This window comes from Atheta coriaria, unplaced genomic scaffold (genome assembly GCF_025399875.1).
Source record: "Atheta coriaria isolate IRGN ID8LTWV9N9 unplaced genomic scaffold, Caltech_Dcor_3.1 hic_scaffold_9_pilon, whole genome shotgun sequence".
NCBI lineage: Eukaryota > Metazoa > Arthropoda > Insecta > Coleoptera > Staphylinidae > Dalotia > Dalotia coriaria.
Window position 1 is genome coordinate 5,767,443 of NW_027045451.1, and position 25,111 is coordinate 5,792,553.

A 25,111-nucleotide genomic window follows, 5' to 3' on the forward strand; every position below is an offset into this window, starting at 1 on the left:
ACTTTAGTGACGAAAAAAGTCCCGGAAACCTTTATATATCTTCGGAGGACGTGGAATGACCCATAAACGCAACCCGGCACGTTCGCGACGGCTTCTAAGACATTGGAGCTTATTAATATTCGAAATTCGTTTAATTGCATAGGTGCGCTTCTAGTGGGTGTTAAACAAATACAAATTATACGTTTAAAAGAGAAAAGTGATTTTATAATAATTTTCATAAATAGATTTATACATATTTTAATTAATAAATATATATTACAGAATATAATATGTTTTTAACATGCAACTTTTTAAGTAAATTGTTGATTACATTTTGTTATTAATTGGTTGTTAAAAGTATGGATCGTCTACATAAGCTAACAGTAAATTGGTAACGATCGCAACTTCCTCTCTCAATGATTCACACATGCATGAAATTATATTATAAATCACGAGTAAAACATTTATTGTTTATTAATTGTTGATAAGATCCCATAAAAAATACTACTAATACTTTCCTTTGTAGATGCCGCTATCGACATTGTATTCTTTGCCTTATACACATATTTTCATTGTTTTTTTCTTTTATTTGGCTGACAATTATTATAAACAATAAATTAACAACAAATTGCTATCAAATTATTACTAAAAATAGTTATAAAAATAGTATAGTGTTGAATATTAAGTTAGTTTAGTTGTAATAAATACATACTTAAAAATTCATCGGTATTATTTTAATGGCGCCATGTTTAAGTATTCATGACATATGGACGACGCACCAAAATGTGTGTGATCATCAATTATTTCATTTCTCTGCGTATCAAAGTTTTGCTATGCATTTATATTGCAGGAATTCTAAAAAACAGTAAACTTGATGTGATGGATTGCTTTTTGAATTCAAAATGGCTTCACACGCTACCAACATGGCCGAAATTCTCATGAATGAATTCGGGAACTCTAAGCATTAATATTCAATAAGGGTATAGACAGTTTTGGTGCAACGATGACGTGATTAGTTGTTAAAATACTTCAAAGTCAAATATTTTACCCGATGACGTTCGAACACATAACCTAGATTAAAAAATAATACATAACCTCTTTTGATCAAGATGTAATAAAATTCATTTATTGCAAATAATTTATATATTAATAAATAAATAAATATTATTAGTATAAAATAAATATCAGCACTTAAATAAAATAAATACGTATATCGATGTCATAACAATGTCACGAATACAATTTATAAGATATAAAATCAGAAAATCCACCAAGATTTGTTTCGTTGTTCGTGTCTTCAAGTAGAAAAATAAATACTAATTACAAAACGTATAATTAAATAAATATTGCTTCAGCAGTAAATCTGCTGTACGTATAAACCTAATCCTTTAATTGTCAGCGCCATTTTGTCTCCACCATTCGCAAATTTGCAATTTTCGTTTCTATTCATTTATAAACACATTAAATCGATAATTAATTAAACAATAATTAAAGGACTAGATCGCTTATTACTTGGTACTCATCTTCGTTGTATTGTAAGTGTAAGTTTTGTTTGTTAATCAGGTCCAAGCGTAACTGGCAACCCTCGAAATACCAACAAAAGTCTAAGTCTTCTTCTCTTAGAGAAGATGTGAACAGGTTTTGTTGAGAAATTAGAACCAGCTCTGTGATTCTTGGTTTTCAGGCTTCTGCTTACGATAGGCAACATCTTGAGCACTGCCGGTTTTCTCTTCTTCATCATAGGCACGTCCCCAGTAACCACCGCCATGATGATAGCCCTCATCTTCATTTTCGTAATGGTGTTGATGTTGAGCGTGTTCGTAATAAATTACTTTTTGTGGATGATGACCCTTCTTCAGGTCGAGATAGAAACGCGCTGCGTTGATGAGGAGACCAGCGGCAGCAATGGCAAGGAATTTGAATTGAAGATGAGCGGCTAAGATTTTCAACAGGAGTGTAACTTTGCCATAAACAACAATGCCAAGGATGAGCAACTTGATAATGGCCTTGATCTTCTTCTTCTTTTCCTTCTTCTTCTTTCCACGGGCTTCGGAAGCTAAAAATATCATATTTTAGTAATTATTATTGGTTATGTAATAGTTTTAAGAAAACTAACCTCCTTTCTTCAAAGATCTGCTTTTGTCAGCTTCCTTTTTAGTTTCTGTAACAGCTGAATCTTCTTCATCGTCTTCTTCTTCATTATCATCAGCGGCAACTTCTGTGGGATCTTCACTTTCAGATTTTTCGTCTTTTCCATCCCGGAAGAAACCAGCAATGCCGTGTTTGAAGAAAATATCAGAAATCTCCGATATCATAGAGGAGATAGTCTCCATCAAAGCTGACGGCGTTTCTCCAGAGTCAGATTTTCTTCCGGTCATCAATGCGGCGTTGTCTGCTTCAACTGTCAATTAATAAACATAATTAATTTTGTGAAATTTAGCAATTATTATTAACAAGGTTAATTATTTGCGCATATTGTGCTAGTTGCAAACGTTTAAATTATTTTATTGTTAGCAGCTTTTTGGAAACTGCAAAATTAGCAATAACTTACTAGTAAAATGTAAAAAATAGAAAATTTTTATTAACAAAATAAACAAGATATAAATTAATTATGATATTTGTCATGTGTAACAAAACGGTGAAAATTCAACGAACATAATAAATTATTATTATTATCAGCTTCCCAAGAAGATGTTTGATGCGGACGATAATTTAAATAGAGTTGCAAATAAAGTTTAATGCCTCGTGGGCAATTAATTAAAGACAACAGGTGTGAGGCGGTGCGAGGACAAGTACCCACTACCTTTTTTCTTTTCTTTTCTTTTCACTCATACTTTTAAAACTGAGCTTAGTCAGTTCGCAAATGACTTAAGTTGATTGCTGCTAAGTCTATGAGTGTAACTTTAGATTTACGGTTAACAGATTTTTATTAGCGAACAGCAATCACGGTTATTAAACGAATTATGCGAGCGGCTGCTGTGTGTGTTCCACAACAGGATGTAAGTAGTATTTCATCTGATTCGACTCGCATTGTGTGTAAAAATCAAAAGTACAACAAAAATAAAACAGAAAACAGACTATAACATTAAGATTAGTTTTTTAGGTTATAAAACAAAATATACTACTTAGAAACACATTAATATGAAGTTATCAATTGTCAATTTTACTCGTAATCATGCATGTCATGATTTGAACTACTACGCATGCGCACTACATGATTTGCAACTTCATCAGATCAGATTGAAGATAAATCCATCAAACATTTCATTATCTAATAATGTATAGCCACCACGCACAGTGATCCAGTTAATAAACTTAATAAACACCCTCACATCCTCTTAAAACTAGTCTTTCCTTAATCAAACACGCAGAAACTGTTATAGAAAAACACATACTGTGATCTAACAAAGATTTTTATGGTTCTCACAAATTATAACTGATCTAAACTCCCAAAAACCCAAAATTTTCTGTAATATTTCTCATGTCGTGAGTTTCGTCGAGTATTAGCACCACACTTTACTGCTGCATATCATTTTTATCTTCGGAATGAAACAATACCGTCTTGTAAATTGTAGCGGTGCACTGTACAAGCCGATGAATGGGCAACGCGCAGTGAAATTTGAGGTCAACACTGCGCGCGTCAGGTAAGAACGATTATCTGTCGAAGAATGCCGTCTGCTTTCACGTGTGAATCAAATATACGAAACACAAAAAAAGAAAGGAAAGAAACTCGACTTAACTAAACATAACACTTTTTATTACTTAAATTAATAAATTTTACGCAGGTACATTTAGGTTAAATTCCAGTATTAGGTATTAGTATGTGTATGTATGGTTGCATAGATAAGACGGTGATATATGGCGCATGCACCGCCATGTTGTTGATATCACAGTGGAAGCTAATCGTGTCGCATGTCAGCGATAAATTTGCTCGCGATCGTGTTCATTAGGCACCGTTCGACGAGCGTTTGCAAACAACGAGTATTTAGCCCAACGGCGTGAGATGGTTAGGCAAACAAACGATTGAACTTCTGGTCCTTGCGGAAAATACTCGTATAAACGATCGGACTGTTTAGAGATGCTAAGATGCGTCGATATGCAAATTAGCGTCATCTGGCGCTGCAATTTCACACACATCAACACATGATCTTTCTTCTTTCTTCTCTGTACAGGAGAGTATTTACCAATAGATTACAATTTGTTAGAGCTAACCTCAATTGAAAACACCAAAAAATTTTAACAACACGTAATGAATTGGTTGCATAACATCTGGCAATAATGTACGTCTAACTCTTTTAAAATAAAAATTTAAATTTAAATCTTTATAGTTATCTATGTACATATTATATTAATTTATATTTGTTTATTTCCCTTGTTTCTTAGTTACTTTTCGTTTTCTTTGCGTGCCAAATAGAATAATTACATTTGTTTCGTTCACTTCGTTACGACGGTATACATTTTTGTAAATTGGCTGTAGTAGAGGAAGAATTATTACCAAAAACAGTTAGACGGTCACGTTTTACACACTCACTAGGACGACATAAGAAGACTTCGACTGGAAATAATCTTAAACCCAACACCTAAGGCGCTGCTGTGTGCTGATGGCGACGATGGCAGCATATGTTACTGTTTATTAAAAAGTTACAACTTCTTCCTAACAAGCATAAGATATGCCTTCCTCTCGTCAATGTGTTCATATGTTCATCGACTCCTTGTGTTTGCAAAGCGCGTCATTCCTCTGCGACGTCTCCGATTAACTGTTATGTTATAATCATGCTATTCGAATTCATTTTTGCAATTTTTAGTTAAACGTTAAAAGTTAAACTATGTTATGTAAAGTTTGAATTCTAATTTGAATTATTATCAAGTTCAAGTACAAATAGATATTTATTTATTTATGCTAATTAGTTTCAGGATAGGTAAGTCACATAAGTCACTTTAGTCATAACATACTTATGTTTATGGAAGTGCATATTGACGCAACCAACTTAACCCACAATTGGCAATGTGCAAGATTCTTGAATTTAAGATTAAACTAACAAAGTTGAGTTTTCCTGCCATTTATGTTTCATCATAAGTGGCCTGACTAATTTTATTAGTTTACTCACACATTTCTAAGATAATTTGCATGCCAATGCATTTTTTGCAGTGTTTTATTAACATAACCAAACATAACCTCATAACTTTACTAACGACATGGTAAAATTAATTTAACTTTCTTTTATTAATTATCACATGAGCAGTATTTACCGTTGAGGTTATGTCAGTGTAAAATAATCTTAATGCCTCAAAGTTAATATTTGACACATTAAAATGAAAAGCAATAAATTTTAGAACTTAAACTAATCGATGGACATTTAATATCGTAAATCTAAATATGTGTCTAAAATTAAACGAATAAATAACCGTTATGTTTTATTTCTATTTTAAATTTAACTGTAATTGAATAACTTTTAAAATATTTGCACTCAATCTTTGATTTTTGATTTTTGAACGTTTGACACACCTAACTACGCGTTTAAAGTAAATTTGGAGCCGCGATTGAGCGCGTGCTAAGTTGTACGCGCATGCGCAGTACAAATAAGTGCATAATAACTCATTCCAGCTAAGTAAAACAAATGCAGTCGGCAGTGCGAAGCATTTCTAACAATAGGGCATGAGGACAAATAGACAAATAAACAAAAGCCAACATTTTCCTTATTTATTCGCATGTTTACTTAACTCGCATCTAAATGTATAAATTATTCACTAGCTTGTGTTCATGCGTTTTATGCGTTACTAAATGTTGCTTCATCGCCACGGTTTGCGGTCAAGATCAAAGCCATGCGGCACTTGCGTTTAAGGAAACAAGAACTCAAAAACTTTTAAAGGCGCGCATACATTTTAAGTAGATTTTAACTCAAGCCGCAAGTCCGTATTGATAAACGTCGGAATTAAAAGAATAAAAAATACGTAAAAAACACGCTACGTATCAATTTGCCTCTGGGGACACTTGACCTACTGCCCAGCACGCATCTTTTTAAGAGATTATTGATGACAAACCCAAAACTCTCCTCTTCGTACACCGAAATTACCCGATGCGGTTTTTTACTGGACGAAATTATAATTTTATCCGATGAGTATACAGAAGTTGGACTTGAACACGTTTTTCAATGAATGTTAATTATATGCTCGACTTCGAGAATGTTCGTTGATCACTGACCACGCACTTTGATCGATGATGATGATAATCAATAAACTGGAACGCTCTGCGTAAGCACGTGTTGGTGCGGAAAAGAAAGAGTGCCGAGGAAAGAAATGTGTCGTAAAATATGTTATTAAATCAAGTGAGGAGTGTCTAAAACTCAAATTAAAAATGTATCAATCATTTTTATTTATTTTTAGCAAATTTGCACTGATACAAACATCAAAAAGTAAGAAATTATGAAGAAATATTTAATTTTTTCTTATATTATTTGCTTGACTAGCTTGAAAATTACTTAATTGAATGTTTTGATGCGATTGACGGTGATTATTCATCAGTAGCAGGTCATATCTCAAACCAAACAATTTTGTTTTTACGTGGTGTTGGAAGTGATGTTAATAGCACATCAGTAGACAAGTGATCATTAATTTTGTTCCTTTTGGTAATTATGTTTCCACAACTCATTTGCATATTTAAAGAATCTGAATAGGACACACATAGCTGTTTCTGATTTTTATTCCTGATTCCTAATCCATACTTAAATATGTAAGTATTAATTAAATCTTAGGAAATTTGTTTTATCAAAAGCCTAAATCTATCTTCTGTGTAAATAGACATTGATAAATTTAAGATTTAGATGATTTTTAAGAAATATTTAGTTCAAGGCCATTTATTAAAAAGTAACCTAAAATTTTATTGGAATGCACTGTGAATAATTAATTAACCAAATTAGTGAAGATGTTTGTGTGTTGCTGGTGTGTGGTCAGTGTGACCGATTTAAATGTTCAATATTCATAATTATGCACATCAAATATAGTTTTGGTTATGTTAATAATTTGAATATTTTTAAATTCTTGTTAACACGCGATTTTGTTATTAGATGTTAACCTACAAAATGGAACTTTTTAGGTAAGCACTTAATTAAGTTCAGTTTTTGTTATATTTGTTACAATTCTCGATTAATCTGAGTTTGATTATAGTTTTAGTGATTTGAAGCATGAAGGAAGTTTCTTCAGAAATAAACAATTAAGCATAAATAAAATTAGGTGAATGGTTTAAAACTTTCTTTGCTTACGCATTTGGCCAAAAGTAAGAATTTAATTAATTTTAGAACTCCTAAATACATACAATTAATTAATAATTGTTTAATTATTAAATTTGTATTATCAATTATATTTTACTACGACTTTTTGCAAAGCTTTGGAGCATTTTGCGCACAAAAATATTTTTTAAATAAGAAAATATAAATAATGTAACACCGCTATGCAAAAATTTCATAAATCAAATTATAAACAATTAAATTATTGTATAATCCACAATTAATTTGGTTCCCATCATTTCAATATAAATCTCAATCAATTAATCATTGTCTTGGCAAATTAATCTCCTAATTATAGCCGTCCACGAAATATGTAACGTTTATCTCATTATAAATCTAGGTTAAATCTTTTGTTGAAAATTAATTTCGTTACTAAACCAATTTTTAACAATGTAATTGACATAATTCACTAACAAACAAGACAAATTACATAAGATGAACTTAATTCATGCTAATAGATATCTCTATTGTTAAGAAGTAGGTGATAAACGAACAAAACAGTTATTTCTAAATAATTTTTAACTTACTTAAGAATTTTTGATGTTTGGCAACAACGATGTCTTCAGATTTGTCCAAAAAGCACGCGATGTCCATCTGCCCAGCGCATTTGACCACCTCCAAATAGCTAAGGATCTCCTGTCCTTGCACTGCGCTTCCACCAGCAGCAAAACACGCCGTGAACACGACGGCGACCAAAACTAATTCCCGCATCGTAATTTCAAATACTGTCAATTTTAAGTTTCACTACACTACGCCTGTCTCGCGCTGATGTTTTCAATCCGCGTGCTGGATTCTGCAGATGTAACTTAACGAAACGAAACGAAACTAGGTAATCGTATCAGACTGGTTCGCTTCCTTCCTCAACGTGTGTGAAGAACGAGAAGAAAGCGGCGTGTGGAGCGTGTGTGCTCGCCTTGAACTTGAACGCGCGTCTGAAGGTTGCGGATCGCGCACGTCGCACTTTATAAAAGCTTTGGCGCGCGCCGGCCCACCGCGAAGAAGACGCGAAGGAGTTGCGGAAGAAAGCGCGAGCAGGAGGCAGAAAGTGCAAAAAAGAAGAACTCACTAATTTACTCTTAGACTTTAAACCAGAACCGCAAATATAACAAGTAAAAAACTGGAGGTAAACATGCACTATCTTCAATCAATATCAAATTTTATTTTAATATATTAATTTGTATATGATCTACGGCTACTAAGATGAGTGCGTAAGAGATGAAGTGATGTTATGTATGCGGAGGCAACGCTTGGTTCACTTACAAGAAAATATGGAACAGCAGCCGCCGCGACTCTGTTGAAATGCGAGACGAGCAATAGTCGATATTCATCGGTCCAGGGATGCATGAAGTGAAGAGACACGCAATCGTCATTCAAGCATTCCAAACATTCAATTCTGTTATAATATCGTTCAAAACGATTGCATATTGGGTTGCCTAAGTATTTATTTTGTTTTTCGCGATTTACATAATATAAATCAATTCATTCTTTGAATTTTCCGAAGTTAGGCACGTTGATAACATAAATAGTTTACAAGAAATGCATAATGCATTAGAAGACGATGCGGTGACAACTTTCTCATGCGATTTTCATGTTTTGCGTGCGCTTTTCGTAAAATCTTATGAATGATATTCAGTGGTTTGTATTCGTGCGCGTTGTAGGCCAATTATTCTCTGTGAACAAACCAGTAGTAAATTGTCTCCTTCGACGACATGATCGAACACTTTTGCAGCTTGTAATACATTCTTTTCGAAGATGTACAATGGAAGTCGCGCGGCATCTTCACGATGGAATTCGTTAAAAAGTAACCGGCGCAAAATGTGCGGAGTTTAAAAGTTAACAAGTTAAAAGTTGCAAGCAGAGAGGCTGGTTTAAACTGCATGAGAGTTGAGATTAAGATAATAACTTAAATAGTTTCACAGTTTTCACAATGAGAAAATGTTGCTGTAGCGGTTTGTATAGGAAGGATTTGCGGTCCTCGGATGTGTAAATTTCGTTTTCTAGGACGCTGCAATGGCGGTCGACAAGATGGCCGTAAAGCACCGTAAAGAGACAAATGTTTAATACTGGTTTCAGCAACGTTGGTGTTCAAAAACGAGCGAAAATACAAAACCATTATTTTATAGATTTTTTTAAACAAACAACAAATTTTTTTTAAATGTTTGTTTATTTATGAATAGAAATATTATAGTTCATTATGACAACAGTTGGTACATTTATTCAGTTTCTTATTTCCATCAAATATTTTATCATTGAAGAGAAGAAATTCAGCTATTCAGTAAAATTTAGACTAGAATCGAAAGCGCATATTCTTATTCGACTTCTTGGCTTCCGTGGACTCTGTGTCTTCATCCACGATGGTCATAAACCATCGGCACACGATGCACTGTGAACTTTACCCGGTTTTACCATGTAAGGTCTCCGTTTTCCGTTTTCTATTTTACTATTTTTAACCACATCTTTGCAGCAGATTTCAACACGAATATCGGCAACCAGTTATGCAGATATCAATGCATAAAACATCCTACGTCGTGCGCAAAAGGAATTTGTCCGACAATCAAGACAACAATTGAATTTATGAATAATAAACACAATGGAAAATAATGAGATATAAACAAGAAGCAATAAATATTTAAAATCAACAGCATATTTTAAATAATAACTTTTACAACGCAGTTTTTCATTAAAACTCTTCTAAGAAGAGTAAATCACAACATATGTATTTAGTTTTGGTTAATACTTTAATACTTTCTTAAGAAAACCTAATTTTACTTCTTAAAGTTATTTATGTGAAACATCCGGTAATATAACCTCTATTAGAATTTTACAACTTCATTATCAGTATTCGGTATTGGGAACTATTGAAAACAAAGTTTAACGAGCACTAAAGTAAATTGTTTCTTAAATTTTATACATTTGTTGAAACGATATTCTCGGCCCGAATATATTCCCCGCTTGAGTGTTTCCACATTTTCGAATTGTGATGTCTCCGCGTCCGCTGCACTAAAATGCAAATTTAGCAAAATCAACTAAAAGTGTTGACGTTGATGTTTAATAGTCGATATCAAATGGGTCAGTGGTGAAGCGACTGACTGTGACTGAATCCTCGAAACGTGCACACGTTCAATTAGCGCTTACAATAAATATAATCAGCAACCGTTTCGAGTGGATTTCAATAGAAATTGCAAATATTAACCAGGCGCATAAGGTGTAATAAGCAAACACCGAACACCAGAAACTAAACAGAAAGTGCATGTCCGTTCTATAAATTAAAAGCTATTTTAACATTTTAGCATATTTTAACAATTCTAGCAACAATTATTAACTAGTAATATATGGTTGTGATCGTTAATGAGTGCGTATATGTTTGGAAATGTTAATAAAGTTAATAAATTAATTTCTGGTGTCAAGATAGCACAAAATATCCGATGATGTGTGAAATAATGTGCAAATTATTAGAAACAAGTAAGTAGGTAATTTACACATGACTTGTCTTATTTAAGTGTGTGCAAAGTTAAGTCAATGCGACTTAAGTAAGACGTTAGTAAATTTACACAAATATTTTTTGATTTTTTACTAATTTTTTGTAAAATTTTGCAAATATTAATAGAAAACTATTTGGCAAAGTAAAAAAAGTTATTATAAAGTTATCACTACATATTTGAATTTTAGATTGAGTTTATTTTCAAGTTGAATCACAATTTAAATTAATTTGCTATCAAATACCTTGTTTCGCATTCTAAGTAAAGTCAATATGACTTAAGTAAGACACCAGCTAACTTTAAATCATTTTTTCGTAATTTTTTCTTTAATTGCAAAATTTTGCAAATTCTGATCGAAGATTTAGTTCAATATAAAAAAAACAATTACTACTACACTTTTTATATTTTAGGTTAAGTTTGTTTTCAATTTAAAACCTAATTTAAATTAATTCAATATCAAATGTCATGCTTAACAACCGAAGCGACTTAATTTAATCATGACAGAAAAGTCGTCACTGATTGCTTACACTTTTTCTTTTTTGACGCACACATGCTTATTAAGTAGTATACTTTTACTTCTGTTTTCTGTGCGTGTGCCCAGAAGATGAAAGATACCGACTAATGCGCACACTTCACACTTACTAAGTATGAACAATTCGAGTATGCGCCTTGATATGTTGAACTTAAACCAGCGAATCTAAGATTTTATCGAATAGTTATCGTAAATATTGAGATGTATAGAGATGTAGATTGAAAGAATGTCGAATGCTGTATGTCGGATAAAATTATAACTTTTATATCCGGCAGCAGAAAAAAAAATAAGACTGTTACTAATAGAAAAAGATGTTGCAATGAAAAATTAAACTAGAAAAAGATAAATATAAGAATAATTATATAGAATAGTTTAGTTTGTTTTTTTTTTTTTTTTGGTTAATTTGTTTTGAAGCAAAGAATACTTTCAAACTTCCATTTTTTTAGGTTATAATGGTTCAAATTAATTTATTAAACAAATAAACCTATTATTATTATTTACAACAACAAAAAAAGTAAAATAATTATATTTAATAATAATAAAGCAGTTAATTATACAATTTTACAAATAATATCGCTATTAATTCAAAATAACTTAAAATTTAAATTTTAAAATATAGGTTAACTCATAACAATGATTGATGTAGCAAAAAAAAAATCAATTTAAATAATATCAACCACAATTAATTAGTTAAAATATTAAAATTTTATCAGATTAAACTATGATTGATGAGCTTCAAAAGTGGTGAACACATTGACACAATTTTTTCCTCTCGCATTTTTCATAATTTAATTAAATTCCTTAAACCACTAAAAGTAGGACCAGAAATCGACTTCTAGGAACATCCAATCTCATTAGTCATTCATTCACCTTACCATCCTCAAGCAATTCACAAGAATTCTTAGTGTCTCCGCAATGTACCTACAATTTTTTCTTCCACCAGCGTGTCGCGTACGTCGCTCGATTATAATTTATTTTAATCAAAACTTTCCTTCAGCACCAATGCATTTGCATGTGCAGCGGCAGTTCGTAATTGCGATTGAGAGCAATGGGACAAAACTAATGAAACTTTAAACCAAGCAATGATGTTAAATCCAGCGTAAAAATCTCAAAAAGTTAATAACTCAAGTCGTACAGTTGTATAAATCTATCTTTTCCCCTCAAGACATGCAGTATGGGAAACGTGGCGACGCACTGGAGGATAAGTCACATAAGTCATTCGAGAGTAATTTATAACCAATGAATCGTGCGTGGATTTTATTAGTTTTTTGTTGTTTTGTTGATAATAAATGCAAATCTAAACGAACACACACAGAAAGGTCATGCGATGTGCGTTTAGCGCGATTAAGGTCTATTAGTTTTGTGTGCGCCTGCGCGAAGTAGTTAAATTGACTCTCAGCAATGTCCTTTGCGCATAATTTACGAACGTGTCACTTTGTTGATGGCTGTAAACATTTGATAAGTTATTTGAAGACAATTTCTATTGTGATAAAATTTATTATTACTTTTATTAAGGATATACATAAATAAACAATACAGAGATTCATTATTATGATAAAATAAAAAACTAAAAATCTTTAAAATGGTTTTTATTTAATTGTTTTGTTATTATTTGTTCTATTTCGTTAAAATTGTTCACTCATCTTTGACTCTCGTTTGACCAAAACAAATGAATGATTTTTTATCGATAAACTTCACTGAACTTACATGTAACTCAGTCAAATTGCTTCAAGTAGTTATTGTAAGTAGTTTACTTACATTTTTCTTCTAATTCACCAACTGAATGTCTCACATACTCGATACTTCCATGATTGTTGATTTTCTTTACTCTTTGCTTGTTCACTTCTCCATATCCACGTCCGCGTGATTTTCTCCGAGTGGACAACTCGCAAATTCACTTAGCGAAGATTTCAGAGCGTGAATATGTCACTGTCTGCGCCAACAGAGCCGTTCTTAGTTCATTGCATGTCTGTGTCCTCAAATTTAAAAGATTTGCAATTAAATACCAAAACTTAAAACTTTAAGTACTAACTTACTCATGGGTTATTTGTTTATTTACATTTAAGTACACTTTCTTGACTAATAATGTAGTGATTAGTAAAATAACTCAACGTCCAGTAAATGGATATATTGATTAATATCATCTATTAGCAACACGTAGCTATCGTTAAGTATCTGTGAGTAATGTCAGAGGTTTGTTAAACTTAAAGAATTGTTTGATTTGTGATTTGATTTGATCGTCACGATCCGTTGATAAAGTGTGGAAGCATTTGGAGGCTTAGATAGTAGCCTTTTATGTCAAAAGCCATTGACGTTTTTCACGGCGTTCGGTTTTCCAATTGCTTTTCATGACCGTGTCAGTCGAGTGCTTATGATAAGCATCACGTTCTCATCCATGCAGAATGCAAATATCAACGTTGCAAAGAGGAAAAAATTCGAACAATAGAAATAACAGATAAATATTTGTATATTGTGTTGCCTAGCTTACTCAATAGGTAAATTTAACCAAAATGCTTTTATTATATTTTCTAGTATTACATATTATCATTGATAAGTAAATTATTCTCAACCTTAATACTTTAATCTTTTTTTTTTAAATTTTCATGCAAAATGCAAATATTTGTACATTGTGTTGCCTACCTACTCAAAATATAACCTTAACCAAATGCCTCTATTATATTTTATAGTAATACTAGTTAAAATTGATATGTAAGCTAATCCTAACCTCAATAATTGAATCAAACTTTTTTTAAGTTTTTTTTTTATCTTCTTTCATTTTCTTTAATCTCGTTTCGCCTGATTTAACTGGAATGTAAGCTTCAATAAAATTTGTATTGAGTTTAGTAGACTTAAGTTGAGCTAACGTGACTTAAATTTTGAACGTGGGCCAATATTAAATAAAAAATCATTAAGTTATTAGAACTTGGGAATAAAAATCGTTTTAAACTAAAGATACTATAATTAAATAGACTTAAATCATATAAAATCATCTTAAATAAAAGTGAGGTCAGGTGTAGGTTAGGATAACGTAACTAACGTAACTTTAATTTACCCAAATTTATAACAATGAAGATTTTATAACCTTAATAATGTGATCACAGTTCAATATTAAAACATAATTCATCACCTATTATGCACGTTATTACTTAACTTAAGGCAATTAATTTTTTCTAGGTTAAAAAATCCGTTGCATTACGCTTTTGTGTTTACATTGTAAGAATAAAGATTTTTCTTTACAATTACAAAAAATATATATAAAAGAAACTGGTTGCCGATGAAATTGTCTCACCAAGCCAGTTTTAAGCCAATAACCAAAATCAGGTTGTTAATAAATATCGTGCAGGTTGGACTGCATGTGGCTTAAGAATGCAGGCTGCAGGATCAGATGGTAGCCCGTTTTCCGAATGCAATTCGCGAATGTGACCTAGATATTTTCGGCGAAACACGAAACGCGACGCACGAAACCTGCAAAGAACCGTTTTAATCGATCGATTGAGACTCGCGCTTAAAAAGTCAACTTATTTTTTCGTTTAGTGGGCGTTTTACGAAACTGCTTATTTAAAATTCTCCGCATGCAAAATTAACATGAGTTGAATCACTTAAGTCAAATAAATTTAAATTTTGGTAAAGTAAGTAAAATCAAAGTGACTTAAGTCATTCTAAAATTGACTAGTGCTTAAATTCCAAATTTTATGGATAAATTCAATACATGGGTTGAATGACTTAAGTCAACTAAACTTAAATCACTAAAATATACTCATCAAGTTAAGTCATGTTCAAATAAATGAATATTTATTAATGTAACCTTGACTTATATTTAAGTCCCATTTCCTTTTTAAGTTTAGAAAATAATGTTTTCCCATAAACCTCATTTTATTGCTATGTGATACATGACTCATATTAAAATTAAACAACAAAAGAATATTCTTAGATTATTAGGTCAAGTTTGAGAATATTTTCAAACCACATCTTAAATGATGGTGTCAATGTGTCATCATTTCGTTAGCGACTAATTTATTCACCACATTCAAGCCTATTGTCAAGCTGTTTTATAAATAATAATTATATTCGTAGTATTGTTGACTTATATTCAATAAATACTTAAGTCAGGCGTCATGGCGTGTCAGTTGGAAGTTACCGTCTATAATAACTAAATAACTAAATAACTAACAACCGACTTAAGTCATCAAAGTCATCCATACTTAGGAATATCGTGGGCAGTTGGACCATGCGTTTCACGTTTCCGTTTGGGACGTGCGCTTCGCTTGACTTTTGCAAACAATAGCGGTAAAAGTAAATCGTGTGAAAGGCGCCAAATTGGCTTCCAGTGTAAATACTGCGTAGATGATATTTTGTTACGATTTTTATACCGATAGTTTGTAGGTTATGCGTTGTTCGTCATAATACCTACTTACATATTTTACACGCGTTTCTGTAGGTGTATTATAATAATTTTTGGGACTTTCTCACCTCATTCAGAAATAATAAAATTATATGAGTTTACGCATTGTGCGTTAATTTGAAAGCTCGACAATGCGTGAAAAAATTAATTTCTAATAATTTTTTGATTATTTTATTTTAAAATAATTTTTTGTGTTTGCTGTGTATATTATCATTTTTTTTGTTATTTTTTATACAAAAAGAAATTAAAATATTTGAGTTTCTTCTCGTTGGTAAACATTTATGCGTACTTTTATATCCTCTAATTAATGAAGCACGAACCAACCTGTTTTTATCGACCATTAGTCCGGTTGTTGATCTGGATTTAACACCAATTAAATTCGTTAAATTATCAGTTCTTACTATAGATTTTTGGCTATAATTTTGAAACCAATAAATTAGCATACCTACGATTTTTTCATCTGTAATCTTTAGACATGTGCCAGTATTAATAAATACTTGTACGTGATATTGATACGATTAAATATATAGTTTTTAAAATATAAGAGAAATTATGTTTTAATTGATTAATGAGGATGATTTTTAGTTTGCTCTTCGTGTTGCGTGTATGTTGACAAAAAAAATGAGGGAAGTTGAGTGCACGCACGTTCTTGACTCTCAGAGCGCGGTTTGGCGGTGTGGCCGGTTTGGTAGTTTGGTGACTTTAACGACACTCCGCCGAAGAAGTTACCATTGACCAGACGCCGGCTCGTGCTTGTGGTTATTTTATTGACCCAGTAACCAAAATTACGATCGTGACCGTTGACCGTCATGCGACAAGTTATTTGTTAAAAATAAAAACTATAAAAGATGATTTTATTGTTTTAATTGTTAAACTTATAAGACTTATAGACTTACTGCTTATTTACTTTATTATTTCTCCTTTTGTGTATTATATTCTTCTTAAATGTTCTTATTTTATTATTATTCATATATTTTAGTTTGTATACAAATATAAAGTAACTACTTCAATTTTCTGAATTGGATAGCATGCAGACATTGTATATATGCAACATTGCATACATTCTTAGTTAAGCCACTAATGTAGGCATAAGCCTTCGGTGGTGAATAGAATTAAATTTCTCAATTCGCACGTCACTGGATTTAATCAAACATTATGGCTGGGCCATAAATCTAGGAAAAATGCTCATAGAATTTTTTTCAATGTAACCATTTTCCTTTCACGAGAATACAATTTTGTGTCGTCTTTAACGAGTTTCATCACGAGTTTCATAATAATCGCATGTTTATCGTAGGCAACTTAGAGTACACTAAATGTACAATTATGCAACTAAACGTAATACTACATTTTAACAAGTTTTGCGGTATTATTTATTAAACATTTATACACACAATTTAATAATAATACAAACATTAATTTTACTATGTAACAACAAAATTCATAACTAAAACGGGAAAGCATGCTTATTCTTTTGATTTAATTACATTATTTTTATACATTTCAAATTCTACTTTGATATTATTGCTATATAAATCATATTCCTATAGCTCAGTGGTTAATAATCAAAAACTAATGAAATCCTAAGATTTCTACTGTATTAAAAGTTCTGCAGAATACTTTTCGTAACGTATATTTACACAAATACAAGATTTTTTACATGCACTTAAGCTACACTACATACAATTTATTTTACAATGATATCATCAGTCGGTACTTAGATCTAACAAATATATAATTAATTAAGTAACATTAGTATTATAACAATTAACATTTCTTAAACATATAATAACAGAAGTAATGAACTTAATGTAGAAAATTAACAATTATTGGTTATTTGAAGTCACACACACTTAAATAATGACAACAATAAATTTTATAATAATAGATTAATTAACATATAGAATAAATTGGTTTACAATTATTCAGTAAAACAACTTTTAATGTTTTTAAATATTAAAATATAAGCACAATATTAACTAATAAGCTTTTACGTCAATAGAAATAGATTAACTAATGATAAATAAATTAGCAACACAATATTGAGCAATAATACTTCATTATTAACAAAATATGTCGTGAAACATTTTCTTATATTAATTTATTATAAATTGAGAATGGATTTTAAGGGTATTTGATGAAATAGGTTAGTAAGTAAATGTCAATGATTATTTCAGGACGTTTAATATTTTATTATGCATAATTTTTAATAAATATCATTCTAATTGATCCAATAAATAAATAAATAAATAATTTATACGATTCGTAACGAGATTTTCGATAGTGACATAAAAGCCACTTAAATTTAAGTGAAATAATAAATAATTTGCGATTATATTCAAGATGAAGATGACTGATACCTAAAAGCTACATGAATAATCAACATGAACATATCAACAAAAAAATAATATTTTTTTCTCAATATTTAAAAATAAATAAATCAACAAATCAAAGAGTATAGCCTACTCAATTTGATTGGGTGATTAATTTAAAGGAGGTGTGGCCTGATGTGGACTATCTAATTGGATTGGAAGGATCCGGTGTAACCACGCCCCCGGGCGTGATCCGTTTAGGATACACCAGCGCATGCCCACTGCGCTTTAACTCGCCGCCGATGAGGTCGTTGACGTTGAAGCCTAAACGTGTATACAAATCAATTAGTTCGACGCGTTCGGCGAGCGTGCGCGTCGCTTGCAAACCTTTGCTGATCCGCTCCGCCCACGACTGCTGTGCCCCGCCTGCTGGTTCATAATCCGGCCCACTGCCGCCCACACTATGTCCCCGCCCATATGCACCATAAGAACCACCTCCTAATCCGCCTCCGTGTCCTCCATGTGCACCGCCGTAACTACCTCCTCCTGGAGGCATGTCTGACGAATATGAATCATAGGAGGAGCTATACCCAGGCGGTGGATTATAACTTATATATCCTTCGCTGGAGTGATCATTACGATCTTTATGAACGTGGATATGAACAGGTGGTTGCTTCTGACTCTGCCAGCCGTGCATGTGGCCATGACCGCCACCATAACCACCGCCCCAGCCGCCATGTTGTCCGTATTGTTGTCCTTTGATGAAACCAATCTTTGCTAACCAACCACCAGCGTTTAACACTAGTAATATTATCCCTATCACAAGTCCTTTTAGGGTAAACATTGTTAAAAATCCAAGTGTTGTTGTAATCACTCCCAGTTTATACAAAAAGAATGGGATGAGGATTTTTAGCTTTTTAGCTGCTCCAAAACAACGACCTGTTAAAATAGAAAATAAAAAATATTATTTTATTTAACATATTGAGGTTAAATAAGTTTCTAAAGGTTTATAATAATATTTACCCATGAATCCACCGCCAAATCTATTCGATAAACTTGTCAACAACGATAAAAGTCCTAAAAGTCGACCTCCTGGTAGCGTAAAGTTGACAATTTGTGATGGATTTACTGATATATTCTGAACGATAGTGGGCGCTGGTGTCGTTGTCGGATCTTGTGCTTCACACCTCTCTAATATCATCGCAATCAAAACGAAATATCCCAAATACTTCCACATTTTGAGGAACTTTTTAATTTAATTTATTGATTTTTGGACTGCGTCTAGCTGTCAAGAGTTCTGCTGACTTTTCGACTGGTTTTAGGTTATGATTTAGTAATGCATCATTTGTTTTCCCTAAAACATTTAAAAAAATTAATAACAAATTCAGTATTGTAGGTTAAGTGTGCTATATTATAGAAATAAACCCGTAGAGGTTAGGTCAACGACAACAAAGTATTTTTAAAATTGTGTTGCTGGCCGTGTGTGAATGGAAAATTTTTAATTAAGCGGATTAAACGTCGTTTACAGCATTTGCAAAGTGAAAACGTGGAGACGGATACTTTTGCTTGTACGTGTAGCAAGTACGTTCGAATTTAAGTGGAGTGTGCTAAATTTCATTCGTGCCAAATAAGCACCACCATCTTGCTCGATGTTCGCATGTTCAGCTGAGTTTTGTTGTGGTTGCTTTTGTTTTACGTCGATTTCTACTCAATTTAATGTTGTAGCTCCTAATAATTTCAATAGCACAAAATGTCACATGCTGATTTTACAAGTCTTTTGTGTCATTTGCCAGTTTAATATTCTCTACCTATATATTTTTACGTGTAGATGTTTGATGTGAATAATTTCACTGCAAACATGTTAAGTACGGTCTTTCGCGAATTCCACGGAAGAAAAGATGAGACGATGTGAGATGAGAAAGAGTCGAAGAGTAAAACGAAACCTCATTCCAGTTTAAGGTGAAGTTGAAAATTGCGCACGCGCAAACAGCTGATGCAAAATGCATTTAAATGCATGCGCAGCATACACAGCTCGGACTGCTATAAAAACGGAGAAGAAAACGTAATGTAATATTAACCTCAAATGCCAATTCCATATTTTAAAAACGCTTTTCTTTAAATTATGAAAAAAGTTAGAACTATTTCTGGATTTACTTTCTGAAGCAAATTGTGAATCATTCAGTATTGTTCGTTTCTTGTAACAAAATGGCGTCTGTTTACGTATTGATGATGTTTTCTTGTGTTTTAATGTATTTTCTGTAAATTTTACTTTCAGCAGTGCGACATTCACCTTTTAAGAAAGTATAGATTATTTATTGTCTACTTAGCATGGTTATTAGTACGTAATTAACGATAACAGAAGTGTAATTAAATATTAAATAAGTGCATGTAGTCGATAGTGCAATGAAATGTGAAACATTGAGGTGTATCAATATCTCGGTTGATGAACCATCAAACGGATATCGTCAATTATTGTGCAGAATAAATTGTGATCCCATATTATATTTACATTATTTACACATTTACATGAGTTGCAATAATACTACCAAGTAATTTGAGCCTTCAATTTCAGCAATATTAATAATGAATTGCAAAACTTTTCTTCTAGTTAAAATTAAGTTTTATACAAAAATTTTGTCTTAAACCATCAACATATTGATGACTTACTTGATAAAACCTATTATTTTAACTTTACTCACTCTGTATATAACTTTACCACGTATTCATCATTTCTTGTTAGTTGTTTTTCTTAATTATTCTATTCTCGCATATATTGATAGTCCGCCTGGGTATTTCCACAATTATTATAAATAATTCCACACATTAGCATAAGTGAAACCGATGACCACTGGATAAATCAGATATAATCATAATAATATTATTATACGCATGTGTGATATGCGTGTTGTTGTACGAAGCTAATTATCAGTCAAATGAAATCGAAATGAAACTATTTCAATACTCTGATCTGCATTACTTTTGATTTATAACGTATTTATTTATGCATAAAATCAAAAAGTAGAAAAGTTGAATCACGCAGCATTTCACTCAATAAAGCACATATTGCATTAAAAACCGACTAACATGATCGTGAAAATTTCTCTTGTGGTCAGTGCATTAACTTTTCACACAGTTCAACAACTTTATTGCATTCATTTCTTGCGCTTGCATTCTAACCACAAATGTGGTGTCATGAGACAAGTCACAGAATCACATAGCGCCATCTATTAAAATTCAATGTCAAACATATTTTTTTAGAAGAACTTTATGTTTGATATCGTGTAATTAATATTCACATCGTTAAATTTTTATTTTCAAGATAAGACGTTGAAGTGAAAATTGATAAATACGAATTTCACTTACATTTCATTAATTTTAAGTTTTTAAGTTTTTACTGATTAATTAATATTTTTTACCAACAGTTCATGTTTGATACCGTGTAATTAATATGCACTACGTAAAATTTTTATTTTTAGGATAAATTTGATGAAGTAAAAATTGATGCATGCGCATTTCACTTACTTTTCCTTACTTTTCATTAATTTTATAACTTTTTACTGATTAATTAATTGCAATTGCATTTCCAACATATCAACAATTATGATTTGACTTAACCAACGATTAACTAATTAGGGCACTCGTGTTTGCCAGTTTTCTATTTCACTTTACCCGTCATATAAAAGTTTTACTAATAAAAAAAATGATACCTAGCGGAAAATAATTCGATTTCGATTAATTTGCCGTGATTAGCCGCGTTTTGCACATACTAGTGCGTGATTAATCGCCTTCATGCACATATGACATTCGAATTTAATTAAACATTCAGACATCTCTTCACTTTTGATTAATTTTTACACGACTTCAATTCAAACATTGAAAATTTCACGCAAAATTACGGCGAAAGTAGTTCAAATGCTTGATTATTACTTCAAAATAATAAATTAACATTTTGATTGATTTTGATTCACGCGCAGGCACTCACCTTCCACTCACTTGTTTAGATATAATCCAAAAATAAAAATCAATTGTTGTTTACTATGTGAAGATGTTTATGGGCGAGACGTCGCGGAACGACTGACAAAATTTCCTCCCGTTTCCACTATTTAAATCTGCGAAAAACGGTTCGTTGCCGAATGTGGAGCTCCCGCACCGCCAAAACCGCCAGATTTTTTTCCGTTGCACATCACCACATAACCTATATGGTGGGCATTCAAAAACGGCAAAAAGCCGCGTTTTTAACATTAGTGCAGTACACCAACAGCAATATTTGGAAATATGTATGTAAAAGAGATGGAAATGTTTTATTTTGATCTGATTTATACTAATGACGCACTTGCGCATGCGACCAGATATGAATATTTTATACATTTTTGTGCATCTGGCACGTTTTTGGTAATGTCCTGACCATAACTATACATTTTTGAGGTTAGGTGAATACCGTATTGCTTTATTATTGCCAGTGTGTGCGTTACGCGATAGTTTGTACATGGCGGATAAAAATTAACCACAAAACTTAAAAATTAAATTTTTATTTTTTTTAAATCTTGTTAATTCATTTATTAATACGTTAGTTGAGTTTAATAAATAACACTTCCTCTTGGAATTTAGGAAATTGTCATTAAACAATGCAATATACAAGTAGAGGTCAAAATTTAGCCCATCACATGTGATATCTACGTAAGAGATGGTGAAAGCGAGTAATGTTTGAGTGAAGCAATTGAAAAGTAGTGTTTGCTCGTCCAGTGTCAAGTTTGTCCAAGTGTTTTACGTTTGTTTTTCGGACGTTTATTGTATTTATTTAGGTTATGCGTACCTTGCTTGACATTATCTCGGTGCTAAAGAACACCGTCGTTCTTTATATGCTAACGCAAAATATAAAAGTGAACAATTTGGTATGAGTTTCATATTTGCATAACTTTCAAAAAATAAATTAGCACAATTCGTAAATATGCTTTAATTTTCTTTGAAATTTTCGAGTTCGTTTGTACGTGAACAGAACGTCATGCATCAGGGAATGGCTCTAATTTGACTTTCTTAAGATAGCCTACTAGCAACACTTTAAAAACTACTTTGCTTGGTCAGTTCACCAGTTTGTATGGTGCAGAATATCTACTTGTTCTATTTACCGGTTCAGTCAGTCAATGAATTATTTTGCAATTCGCATTCTTAATGCGCAAGGTGCAATGCGCAATTAATTAAAATACGGAACTTGAAGTAATACTTGAGACATAACTTGTAAAACGGATGTCAAGAGCAAGGTCAACAAGTTTTCTATTGGAAATACTTGGTACATTTTAAAGAAAGCAAAGTTTTTACACATTTTTAAGCGGAAGTAAAAGTATAATCGTCAAATTCAGTAAAAAATAAATTTTTAATTATTATTTTATTTCTGAAGCTAATAATTAATAAATAAAAACAGTTTTGAACTAAACTATTTGTATTTGTTAAGATTGTTGTTCAATTAACTTAATAACCCATAAATGTGTTTGCAATTATTGTTATTTTAGCACGAAATTCAAAGTAGTACAACTAAAATTGTATTTACAAGAATGAATATAGAGATACTTCGAGAGTTTAAACGATTAAGTTAATTTTAAGAACAATTAGTCACGGCTTGATTCTCAATTTCCTCAAAATTACAGTAATTACGAAGGTTACTGGTTCAATTACTGTCATTATCGTATGTTCAGTAAAAATACTTAAACAATTTATTAACAAATAGTTGTAAATTCAAATTTCTCTAAAAAATTATTTTGCATCAACTTTTTCTTTAATTACATCACACTTGGTGATAATCTGTTAATTTCTAATAATTTATTCAACAGATGATGAAATATCACATCAAAGATTTGGTCATCTAATGAACTAATCTTTTTATTATTCATTTGTATCGGTTTTGCTTATACTTAGTTGTTTTTCTACCTGCTGATCGACTTTCGATACAGTTACTTTTTTGAATGCCATCAAAAATTAGGTTAAACATTTAAAACTTCTTAAACACTGTTTAAACTCTAAACTGTACGCGGAACAACACAATTATTTTTTGCGAAAAGAAATGAACTTGATCTTGATTAACGTCAAACATAACCTAAAGATGTATGTATATATCTAAGACAAGGCCATTTCGTTAAAGATTAACATTAAACATTATATAACGAAATAACGTAAGCATTACTTATCAAAATTGTGTTTTAATCGTTACGAAATAGATTATAAAACAAAATTTGGGCCAGAATCACCAAAACAATAAAGATTTTCAGAAATGTTCACATGTGTCATTAACCTAACCTCAACTTTAACCCTAACGATCGTTACTCTTTACTCACTTTAGATTCTCTTCGTCTTTGACGATGCAATGGTAACGAACATCTCGGCACAATTAAACATTACACTAGTTTTGAAGTCTCACATCACAAAACGCACCCACACATTCACACGCACAATCTGTGCTCGAGCCGCTGATAACTTTTTGTTTAAAATATCTTGAATGCCAGATGATGAGTTGATGTGAATGCTTAATTTTAATGTTTTGCGTTTTACGTCATTTGTGGTTCGGGTCTGCACTCAACGTTGGTATAACAATGTGAGTTATTAAATATATTCCTCAATTTGTAGATTTCAATTCCGTGGTGGTTTGTGGTGCGCTATGTTTTATAAACGCTTAAAATCTTTCTAAGTCACTGTTACGCACAGTTTTCAACTGTTTTTAAACATTTTTACAGCACTATATTACACCACAGCATAAATATTACGCGTTGATGTTCAATTGTTTGAAATAAACCGCACTTGACGTAACTTTAAAGAGTTTTTACTGTTTTCACTGGTGTTTTCGGTGGTAGATTTGTATTTTTTGTCAAGATGATCTATTTGCGGATTAAAATGCGAGCCATGGTCATGGTCAAGGTTTGAGCGCGGCGCGAAGACGCGAAATGTGGCGCGGATCGGTTCGTCGATGGGTCGATGGTGGACGCTCGTGCCGAACGCGCCAAAGACGAGAAAGTTTCCGAGCGTCAGAAGGCAGAGCCGAGCAGACACACTACTTACTTACTAACTTGCTCTTCTTTCGCTCTCCATCCACACACATTGAAGCGGCAGGCCGCCGCAGTAACAACGCTAATAAGAATGAG

General features: G+C 32.0%; 2 protein-coding genes across 3 annotated transcripts; both read right to left on the reverse strand.

Annotated features, from left to right (window-relative positions):
- Positions 1–1,077: 1,077 nt before the first annotated feature.
- LOC135798581 (uncharacterized) lies at positions 1,078–8,182 on the reverse strand. The gene is made up of 3 exons (XM_065311451.1): positions 7,790–8,182; positions 2,096–2,380; positions 1,078–2,035 (listed from the first exon to the last, which is right to left on the reverse strand). The coding sequence occupies exons 1-3, from the start codon at positions 7,971–7,973 to the stop codon at positions 1,632–1,634; spliced, it is 873 nt and encodes a 290-aa protein (XP_065167523.1). The 5' UTR covers positions 7,974–8,182; the 3' UTR covers positions 1,078–1,631.
- A 9,624-nt stretch (positions 8,183–17,806) lies between these two features.
- Positions 17,807–25,054, reverse strand: LOC135798609 (uncharacterized). 2 transcript variants are annotated; one of them, XM_065311488.1, is made up of 4 exons: positions 24,311–25,054; positions 19,008–19,338; positions 18,372–18,923; positions 17,807–18,308 (listed from the first exon to the last, which is right to left on the reverse strand). In XM_065311488.1, exons 2-4 carry the CDS (start codon positions 19,219–19,221, stop codon positions 18,187–18,189), a joined length of 888 nt encoding a protein of 295 aa, XP_065167560.1. In that variant the 5' UTR covers positions 19,222–19,338; positions 24,311–25,054; the 3' UTR covers positions 17,807–18,186. The 2 variants fall into 2 exon arrangements, with proteins under 2 accessions (XP_065167560.1, XP_065167558.1); XM_065311486.1 differs by having other exon boundaries at positions 17,807–18,923.
- Between the last annotated feature and the right edge of the window lie 57 nt (positions 25,055–25,111).